The sequence below is a fragment of the Malania oleifera genome, chromosome 2 (assembly GCF_029873635.1).
Source record: "Malania oleifera isolate guangnan ecotype guangnan chromosome 2, ASM2987363v1, whole genome shotgun sequence".
NCBI classification, from domain to species: domain Eukaryota; kingdom Viridiplantae; phylum Streptophyta; class Magnoliopsida; order Santalales; family Ximeniaceae; genus Malania; species Malania oleifera.
The window spans coordinates 144,801,875-144,813,159 of record NC_080418.1 but is presented as its reverse complement, the minus strand read 5'-3'; the positions used below and the strand labels follow the sequence as shown (position 1 = coordinate 144,813,159).

At 33.9% G+C, this 11,285-nt stretch overlaps 1 protein-coding gene across 1 annotated transcript; it reads right to left on the bottom strand.

Moving 5' to 3' along the window:
• Positions 1 to 712: 712 nt before the first annotated feature.
• On the bottom strand, positions 713 to 4,322 carry LOC131147941 (AP2-like ethylene-responsive transcription factor PLT1). Its single transcript, XM_058097612.1, has 9 exons — positions 4,295 to 4,322; positions 3,744 to 4,188; positions 3,518 to 3,600; positions 3,330 to 3,338; positions 3,072 to 3,160; positions 2,508 to 2,581; positions 2,140 to 2,190; positions 1,915 to 1,991; positions 713 to 1,725 (listed from the first exon to the last, which is right to left on the bottom strand). Exons 1-9 carry the CDS (start codon positions 4,320 to 4,322, stop codon positions 911 to 913), a joined length of 1,671 nt encoding a protein of 556 aa, XP_057953595.1. The 3' UTR covers positions 713 to 910.
• Positions 4,323 to 11,285: the final 6,963 nt, after the last annotated feature.

The following is an 11,285-nucleotide window of genomic DNA, read 5'->3' as shown; positions in this document are numbered from 1 at the left end:
TATTATAGACATTTAATCAAAATATCATTTTCTTACATACATAATATCATTATTTATCTATTTAACTTCTAATGAAATGTGACCATTCAGTTGAGAAATTATTAAATTAGATTGTGAAAATACATGACACTTTTAAAAGACCAATTCAAATCAACATATTTTGAATAGTTTTCAACTCATGATTATCTATTTGAGTCCAACTAATCCACAATCACACACAATTCAAAGTTGCATAAAATGTAATGATAATTCACGAGCGTAATGCCTCAAGGGGGAATCAAACTCATGATCATGGGGTCACCAAAGTCACAGGCTGCCCGCCATGTATTTTTTATTATTACCCATAAGTAATAGTTGTCTTCCAAATCAATAATAACATGCACTTCCTCTACTAACTAGATAATTAATGTGTATGCATCAACTATTAAAATGAGAAAAATGGTGGAGATAACCATGACATCACATGCAAACGCAACAAGAAGGATGAGAACATATATCTTCTTGAGGACTTACATATGGTAACCTCGGGCCCATGATGAATTGTAAGACTTGCAATGAATCTCGATCAAAGTAGATATGGAATATAATGTAGAAGGAAAACAAAATCAAATAATACCCGCAATGTGAACCAGATCAAAATTTTGTACCAATTAGGCAAGACTATAAAGGATAAAAGGGTTACAAAAAAAAATAATAAGCTTATCAAGGGAGAAGCCTTAGCTATTTAAAATTTCATTTGAGGGAAGATGATCATATCAATCAGCAGCTAGCTAGCTCAATCCTGCAAGTGAAAAAAATAAAATAAAACATAAACAAAAGCAAGTAATTAAATTGTTATTTCTATAATACTTTAAACTAATATTCTCCTCTTCCTCATCAAAATCTTGTACTCCAAGCCAGCGCACACCTCTCAGTCATTCCACGTTGTAAAAACACCCGTTGGATTCGACCCTTGAACGGAGTCCCCAGCCGACCAGCCCCCATAACCCTCCGAAGGCATATCATAGTCGACCTTCACCAGTGCCAGTTCCTCGGCCGTTCCAACAGCACCGGTCGTGGTAGAATTATTTGAAGTCATCCTCCCAATCCCAGTAGTTCCATAATACCCTCCAAGATTGAAACTCCCAGTGGTAGTACTAGAGCTCCCATTGTTTTCCATCACAGATGAAGAAGACCCACCAATGCCCATCAACCCATGAACAAAAGCTGGGTTGCTCTGGAGATAAGCAGCACTGTTGTAGAACTGATTAGGGTTATTGAGATTAGGGTTAGAGTATTGGTGCAGCTGCAGTTGAGTTTGGAGGTAGCTATGGTGAGTCAGTTGGGGTTCTTGGGAGTATTGGGAATTAAGGTCTTGATGATTTTGTAAAGTGAGCAGAGGTTGGGGTTGCTGTTGATGATGATCATATGGCGGCTGCTGTTGCTGCTGCTGCATTAGAGAGTATGCTAAGTTAAATTGATTTGAGCTCAAGCTTGACCCGTATGGGCTGTAGCAGCTGGTGGAACCGGCACCTAGGGCTATCAGCTCATCTCGCCTTCTCGAGGAGGTATCAATGGCCTGGGCCTCCTTCAACCGCTTCGCAGCACCTCCACCGATCGGAAGTGTGCTGCTTTCAAGTATGCTCTTCACATCGTAACGACTCATGTCGAAGTTGGTCACTGCATTGAGGCCTCTGAACTTTATTGCTGCAATGTCATAAGCTTCTGCTGCTTCTTCCTCAGTACCTTTATTTGATCAACTTAGTCAATTAATTTATTCTAGATTAAGCTGAATTAATTGGTTAAATATATATTGATCAGTGAAATATATTGTTTGCCGGAGGCACTGAAAGTTCCAAAACAGTAAACAAACATTTTCTTGCGTGTGTAAAAACCAACTCTGTATTGAAAGTGAAAACCACCAAAAAGACATACTGAAAGTTCCCAAGTAGAGGTCTTTGTTTCCTGCGACTCTCCCAATCCGTGCTTGCCATCTTCCATGTTGGTGGTGCCTGCACGTTTTTGTTTCAAGATGGACAATGAGTTCATCATCATCATATAAATATATATATATATATATATGTATGTATGTATGTACATGTAGAGAGAGAGAGAGAGAGAGAGAGAGAGAGAGAGAGATGAATGTTTTGAAATTGGCACCTTGTAACTCCACGATACATGGATGCACCCCTTGAAAAGCCACTGCTCTTCCTGCGCGCAATATATATATATATATATAAATATGTTTATAACTTTATAATCACCAGAAGAAGAAAATTATAGCTAGTAACACATAACAGTTCAAAAGGAGGGGGAAAAAAAAAAGGAAAAAGATGCAGCATTCAATTATTAGCAAAAAAGTCGGTTACTATTTATAAGTAAACTTTGTTTGAACCACGGTATTCCTCCGCTGAAGGGTTTGATAATAAAGATAGGAGGTGCCGCCCTCTTTTTTCAAAAATAATAATAATAATAATAGCCAATTAAAGCAATAAGAATTTCATTGCCTACGATTATCAGTCTCTTACCTCCTAATGGAAGCTACAAACTCTTGTCGTGTCATGTGTTTCATCTCCTCCATCTCCTTCTCATAGTTGCTAATCTATACATTGAAAAAAACAAACAAACAAACAAATAAAAGAACACATTCAAAAGTGAGGGCATATCAATAAATAAATGAAGGTGCCACCCTCCTTTAAAATTAAATAAATAAAAAATTTATATTTATAACCAACAAAAGTTGCATATGGATCCATTTTATTTATTTATGTATCATTTCATGCATGGATAAGTCTTGACTCAATGGTAAAAGGTGTTTTGTCCAAACTCGAACATTAAAAGCTCAAATATGAGACAATCACTCTAAACAAGGAGGAAAATATATGTACATACAATTGTACAGCTTACCCTCCCTCCACATACTTTCTGAACGGAAAACTATTGATATCACAAAAGCCAAATACAAGTAAGGTATATGGCATCACATGATCCATTCTAATCACTAGCTTGTGAAATATTTTCTTGTGATTAGTAAAATTCTTTACTTGCATCATTTTTGCACGTTTAATTATTGTAGCATTACTAAAACTCACTGGGAAATTGGTGGTTGTGGATGTTCCCCAGTACTTTAGGGCAGCTAGATCATAAGCTCTTGCTGCTTTCTCTTCCTTGTCATACCCACCTATATTCAACCCAAGAAAAAAGAAAATTCAAAATTAAATTAATTAATTAAACATGCACTTAATTGATTAATTAATTACCCCTGCATTAATCGGAATATATTACTCCAGAAATTCAAAATGATTTCGCAATAAATCCTTAATTTGAAGAAGAAATTAAAGCCTACTCACCCAAGTAGACTAGAAGAGATGTGAAGCCATGCACAGAGACATTTAAAACCATGGCAATAAAAAAACAAAGCATACAGTCAGTAAATTCCCAAAATGAACATATAAAGTCTGTATATGATATGAATAATATATACGAAATTACATAAAATGGATATAGCTAGATATATATACTAGCTAGGTAGCTTTACCTTGACGACCTTTCCTTGACTGTCCTTCCCTCCTACAACTGTTATCCCACAAATGTGCTTCATATCTTCCTGTCCACCTATGCCTAAACACGTACATACATGAATACAAACACATATATCCTTTTAATTAAAGTACCCACAAAAAGTTTTTGCATAATTTCTGTGAATGCAAATCAAAATGTGTAGAAAGCAATATGAACAGAAATGTGCAGAGTGATGAGCCAACCTGGTTACGCCGCGATAGATTGAAGTTCTTTGGCCAAAAGTGTCGAGAGTTCTCCTCGGAGCAGCTTCGGCAACGGTGGCAGTGCTGGTGGTTAGGGTGGTGGTGTCACCGCTGCTCGTTTCGCATGCCGAAGTGCCCTTTCCACTGCTGCCCATTGACAGTGTCAACGACTGCAAACTACTATTGTTAGCATTTTCGTGGATGTCGATGTAGTTGTTGGGCGCAGCAGCTGCCACTGCCACTGCAGAGTTGTGCACCGGCAGTAGAGCAGTGGCAGGGCTGTTTTGAATTAAGAAGTAATCTGAATGATGATGATGATGATGATGATGATGAGGAATGTCGTCAAAAGCCCCAAGATCTGACTGGCTTTCTGTTTTGCTCATACCAAGGAAATCTGCCACTTTTGGAACTTCACCACCCCCGTGAGAGCTTATCAAATTCCACTCTGTAAGAAATTGCAAATACTACTTCTAATAAACATAGAGAGAGAGAGAGAGAGAGAGAGAGAGAGTATATACATGTGTGTGTGTGTGTGTGTGTGAATTAAGTACCTTCTTGGGTTTGGAAAGGGTCGTCCATGGTTTTCGTGATTGGATGTCCTGTAGGATAGAGATGAGAAGATCAAAACTATGAACACAGAAGATAAATACATGTATAGATAGGTATACAGTAATAATATATGGAAGGGTACTCAGAACAGACCAGATTGTAGATCCCCGAGTCCTGCATGTGTTAAAGATGCAGTTGTACGGACATGCAAGTCTACATATATATATATATATATATATATGAGAGAGAAAATTAAACCCTACAGTGCTTATTTTAAATGATTAAAGTACTGGAAATGAGTAAGAATTACTCTTTTTCACATTAATAAAATATAAACACCAAGGATTTCTTTTGGTTCTCCAAGTTACCAAGTAGAAATCTGTTGACCGTCTAATTGGAATCCGCAATCGTCAAAAGGTAAAAGCCCATTTTAAAATGCTTTTCCATTCTCTTTCTTTTACTCTTAAAAAGTAAATAAATAACTTTCATGTGTTACACAGCCTACAACTACTAAACTATAGAAGCTACAGCTTGCATTAATGTACCTCATTAACTCGTTTTGTTCCTGGGCCAAGTCAAAGCAATCTGATGGAAGATGAAAGATCATAACCGGCTATTAGGATTATTTTCAAATCATAAAATAGAAAGAAAAAAAAATCTTCCCTTTGGGATATTTACAATGTTTTCGAATTTGAAATTCAATATTTGTTTAGTATTTGTATAGATTTGAAAAAAAATATATTATAAAAAACTATACAGACTTTTGCTCAAATTCAAAAATATAATAAATTGAAGATGTGAAATGCTATCACATACAATGTTTGTTTCACAAACAAAATTTGTGTGGATTACAACAAAACTAACAGGGATAAATTTGTATTGAATTTCACCCAACGCCAATCAAATTCTTTCCAAAATACTAGAGAGAGAGAGAAAGAGAGAGCGAGAGATGAAAAGAGAACTGTAGTAAAAAACCTGGTGCAAAAGGAATTGTATAAATTAAAAGGGTTGATTATAATATGTATGATCTTTTGGATCCATGATTCTACATATACTGGAGTAGCAGTTGTTTAATTAATTACAGGGTCAGAGGATCTATGTGATATATCATATATTCACAGAACTGATCAAAGGTGGGGGGGAGGGTGATCAGATTAAGATATCATCCACGTGTACTAATTAATATTTAATATAAAAAATATATTAAGAAGGGAAATTAATAAAGCAAATGGAAGAATCGATCACCTGAGAAAATATAAATGATGATGCATATAACACATTTCCCGCCAAAATTCTTGTGGGTGAAAATATATATAGATAAAAAATGTGGGAGGTTGACAGAGTGCACCACAATAGGGAGGCAGGACCCACGTCTCGCGCTTTCTCTTTCTCCCACCCTCTTCAATTCCAACCCCACCCCCCTGCCAAGAAGAAGATCAAGAAAATTAAAAACCCTCATTAATATTAAAATCCAAAAAGAAAATCAATACTGACAAGCCCCATAGAGAAGCTAGTACGCACAGAGAGAAGAAGAAGAAGAAGAAGAAGAAGAAGAAGAAGAAGAAGATGGAGAAGAAGAAACAACGAACAGAAGCACATGCATGCATGCATAAACTTACTGCGCCCAATTCAGAAACTAAACCTGAAAAAGTAAACAAAGACTTACTATAGGAGAACTCTCTCTCTCTCTCTCTCTCTCTCTCTCTCTCTGGGTGTGAGTGTGAGGGGAGGACTGGAAGAGTAAAATTAAGTTTTATGGGGAAATGGAGAGAGAGATGCGTAGAGACATTTATGGTGATGAGGAATTAGAATGGAGTGAGGGCAGGAGTACTGGGCGGGGAGCATGCATTTACTCAGACGGACAGCCACGCCGTTTCAGGTTTTAGGCTTTTGCATGCGGCCGGCCACAGCATGCAACAGGAATATATATCATCCATTCGCATGTCACTGCCATCTGTCGTTTCCTTCTTCTGCTTTTTCCTTTCTTTTTTTATGTATGAGAAAACAAAACTCCATCTTCCCCCATCTCATCCCACGAAATTTGTAATGGTATCTCAGTTGGGTATAATAGAAATTTTAATTTTTTATTCATACGTGTTTGGGATAAATTAAAATTCTTGATTATAAGGGGCGTTTTCTTAGATTTTTCGTGTTTATTTTTTTATTTCTAAAGATCTTTTTATAAAATTTATAAATAAAGAAAGTCTAGTAGCAAGGTAAAGAATACATAACTCATAATTAATTAATTACTTATGATTTTTTTCCCGTGCTTGCTTTTTGGTATTTTGAGAATTTGCTAACTAGCATAGAAAAAAGAGTTTAATTATTTTACACAAATAAATAAACATAAAAAATTAAATATTTAATTATTTTAGGGAAAATTTAAATGAAGACAAATTGCAAAATTCATTCAATAGTTGATTTTAATAAAATCCCCCCTTATATAACTAAAAAAACAAAAGTACTATTATAAATATATGTAAAGAGGATTCTCGTATTTTTTTTTTTTTTTGGGATAACCTAGGGATTCTAGCCACCATCGCACCTCTTTGGACACTATGATGCGGCACCAAAACCTAGAGGGGTGAAAGCACCCGCCCATTGACGCACCCCTAATAATTCACTGGAATAAACTCTCAAGGGAGAATCAAAACTATGACCTTAGGGTCACCAAAGTCACAAGTCGCCCTTACCACTTGAGGATTCTCACACTTTGCTATTTACTATATCTTATAAAAATATTTATCAAATAAAAAAAAATTAACAATATCATGGAAAAATAGTATATATTATAGTTGTAAAATTAGGTCTAAGTCTAATTACTACTTAATTGTATCTAACACATATATAATATGTGAAACTACCAATAACTAATTCATAACTACCTATAATATATTGTTTCTTTAGTGTCTACTTTTATCATCTTAAAAACTTGTCATTGATTAATATTAAAAATTAATTAAATTAGAAAATAAACACAAATAAAAAATATATAGAATTCAATAGTTAAATAAAGATGCGTTATACATGTATTGTTGTGCATCTAATCAGGTTTAGTATTATTCGTACTTTCCACAAAAAAAATTAATATCTATCGATTTAGTTATTTCAAAGAAAAAAAATCAATATAAGTTAAAACAAATTCGACCAAAATGAATTGGGTCAAATAATCAAATATAACTTAGATTGGGAAAAAAAAATTAGTGTACCCTACTTGTGCTGGAATGGTCAAATAAATTAAATATTCAATTAAAAACAACTAAACATACTTAATTTTTGTTTAATCATTAAATTTAAGAACAAGTGAACACATTCCTTGAATTAACTCAACTACTAAAACTTGTTAATACAGAGACTTGCAAGTGAGAAGTTAATTGTGATTGAGTTTAACAAGGATAATTTTATGTTGTAGTTTGAAAATTAACCCTTTTTTTAAAGGTAGCTTGAGAATTAAGTTACATGAACAACAATAAATTCTACTTGAGAATTACATCTCGTGTATGGCCTTTCAAATTTGGCTTTATTTAAATCCCATCTTCTATTTATAAAGACTCAAAAGCATTAGTTACATTCACTTTCAACTATTTTGTTCTCTTTAATTAAATCATACATATCTTCGTTTAATTATTTTGACATTAGTTGAATTTGGACTCATCCGCTTGCTTACTCCTTCAATTTATAACTTAAATTATAATTGCTGAATCATGATCATGCATTTGCACAGAACATGAATTAGTAAGTGTTTAAGAAAAATAATATAGAGTGTTATAGGCACTCCAACAAAATAGTGTGATCAAGTTTTTTTTTTTTTTTTCGTATATTCAATGACAAGTTTATTCCTTAATTTTTCTAATAAAATCTACTTTTTCATTTGTAAAATGAAAACCAATAGATGAAATTGTCATCTAATATTTGATTTTAAATACTTATACTTAAAAGTCCTCGACTTTCCATATTTATTTTATCGTTTAAATTTCGACTTTTAATAAGTTATAAATTTCTTTAAAAAAAAATGAATGACAAATAATACTTATTGAACTTAATACTCTTCTTCCATTCAATACTTAATGAAATGATGCCCCTCACTCTCCATCTTGTGGCCCATGTCCTAAATAAGTGAATATATTCAATTTTTTTTCATGGTAAGCACTTTGCACAAAACATTACTTTGTAATCTTTCCAAAGATTTGACAAAAAAGATAACGACATCTCTTAAGGTTTCAAAAATATCACAAATTTCTCTTAAGATTTGTTAAAAATATGCAGGTCTTTCCTAAAAAAAAAATTTTGATTTTTATAAAATATTAGAGAAGATTTGTATCTTTTTGACAAATCTCATGAGAAGTCTCCATATTTTTATCAAATCTTAAAATAGATTAATATTTTTTTTTTGTAATTTTATATGAACAATAATAACAAAATGTTTGAAAAAAAAAAAAAATACTGTTTTCTTGACTACAACAACAACAATAACAATGACAACAAGAAAATCAAACCTTAATATTATTAGGTGGAGTAGATTATATGAATCATTTTTCGTTATTTTATGTAATTATAAATTTTGATACGCTGCATATATATATATATATATATATATATATATATATATATATATATATATATATATAATCTTGATTGATATATTTGACAGAATATTTAATGCAACATTAAAGTGCATGTCTGCAGATATGAAGGAGTGGGGGAACTGTGAAGCACAGCCATCTTGTCGTGGCATTCTAGAAATTAAACAAGGTTTCTGCAATGTGTTTGTCGACATGCTTAACGTGATTGACCAGTTGATATTCCAACTAGCAATTAATAGTCCTCTAATGGACATATTAATAACTAACTTGCTTCATGGGTTAGACCTGTGGATTGACCGGCTAAAAATTTACTTAGGTCATGCTTCATGGGTTAGACCTGTGGATTGGCCGACTAAAAATTTACTTAGGTCACTCCATGCATCCTTTAAATTTTAGATTGTTAATTTTTTTTTAATAAATGATTTTCCTAATGGGAGTTGAAAATTTGTTGAGCGTGATCGATATGCCAAACTCTATCAAATGTTTTGAAATGGATTACTGCTGTCAAAACGAATGTCTTAATGAAATAAGAAGGTTAGGAAAAGAAAATTATAAAAATCGTAGAAACTTCTAAAGAGAAGGGAGAGAATGAGAGAAGTGATCAAATAGAGATTAAAAGATGGAGGAAAGAGAAAGAAAGAAATAAATGTGTTAGTGTATGTAAATCATTTAATAACACTCCCCTTTCTCCAAGTGAAGTAATAAAAGATCCCCAAAATATCTCTTTGGATAATGCATCAACGTGTGACAGGTGCTATTGCATACATGTAATTCACCTAATTATTGGCTCTTTTTCGTGGGTGACTTTTTATTGTGTCCTTCTCTATTGAATGAGCTTTAGATTTACTTCCAATGTCAAACCGGCCTATAGCGATTTGGTAGCACGCGATACATCTCACTACATGCTTCAGGAAAAAAACAACTTGCTCGCCTTGATTTCTCGCGTGCCTCAAATGATGCGTTGCATTTAGCCACCAATGATGTTAGATATAAAAAAAAAACTTAAAAATTCATAGAAAGAATTATAAGTAAATGAGAATGAGAGAAGTGATAGGATAGAGATTAGAAGAGGAAGTAAAAAGAAAGAAGGAAATAGATGTATTGATGTGTGTCAATCATTGAAGGGGGCTCTCCAAAATAAATCAAGTATATACATTTGCACTCCTTCCTCCCCCCCCCCCCCCCCCCCCGCCCCGCCACAACCCAACTTGCCTCCAAGTCAAACTTGGAGTTACAATAGATCTCCAAATTATTTTCCTTAGATAGCTTAATCGAATTTGCTCAAGCAGTAAGGACAAAGTTGGGTCTTGATGATTCTAAGGTCCGAAGTTCGATTTCCCACTTGTGATTTGCCTAGTAAATATCCAATTGGATGTGTCAATGGGCGAGCAACAATATTTTCATCCCCCGATTTGGTGCCACTTGGGTGGGTGGGTGGGTCCAAAGGGCTAGACCAATTAGAGCTTCGGGTCATTAAAAAAAAAAACCCTTAGATAACATCAATCTTTAATGTACCAACTTACTAATAAGTGCCATTTGTATACATGAAATTCACCTAATTATTGTTGTTTTTTCATTGGTTGACTTTTGCTTCTTTCTTTCTCCATCGGGTGAGATTTATTTGCAATGTCATTGCGGTCAGCCCTATAGGTGATCTAGGTAACAAGTGATCATGACACATCTCCTTGTATGCTTGAGGCAAAAGATGTCTTGCTTGCCTTGGATTTTTCCTTTCCTCAAGTGAAGCATTATGTTGACTTTGGTGCAATCTCAAAAGGGGGGGTGAATTGGAGATTTAAAAATTTCTTCCTAAGTTCAACTAAGCTATCAACAGTATTCCACAACCTAGGATAATCTAATTACGTATAATTAGTATGACGTTGCAGATATGATATATTAATCAATTTTCAGTACATGCAACACAATTCCAGTATCTCTCAACCAAATACAATGAGCTCTTCGAAGTATGATATGTCTCTGTTCTGAGGAAATATCTATATTGTATTTTTTTTGTACATTTCTTCACACTTTTTTATAGGGAGTAATTTTCTAAGACTTATTAAATTTATTTTGGGATAGTTTTTTATTAATTAGGTATCGTTCGTAAGAACGGGCGTGTAGGGGGTGCTAATTCCTTCCCCTCGCGTAACTAAATTCTTGAGCCCGACTCTGGTAGTGCAGATTGATTCTACCCTTAATTGGGTAGTAATCAAGTGTTCTAACCACATTTCAAAAGGTTAGTGGTGACTCCATCACACATTGTTTTCCACGAAAATATTTTTTTTTAAATCCACACATTATCATTCACATTTGAGTGATCCAAGTTCGCCTCCGGGAACGTCACAACAATATATATACATACGTGATGATATGAGATTTATATACAGATGTGCTTTTACTAAGGAATGAT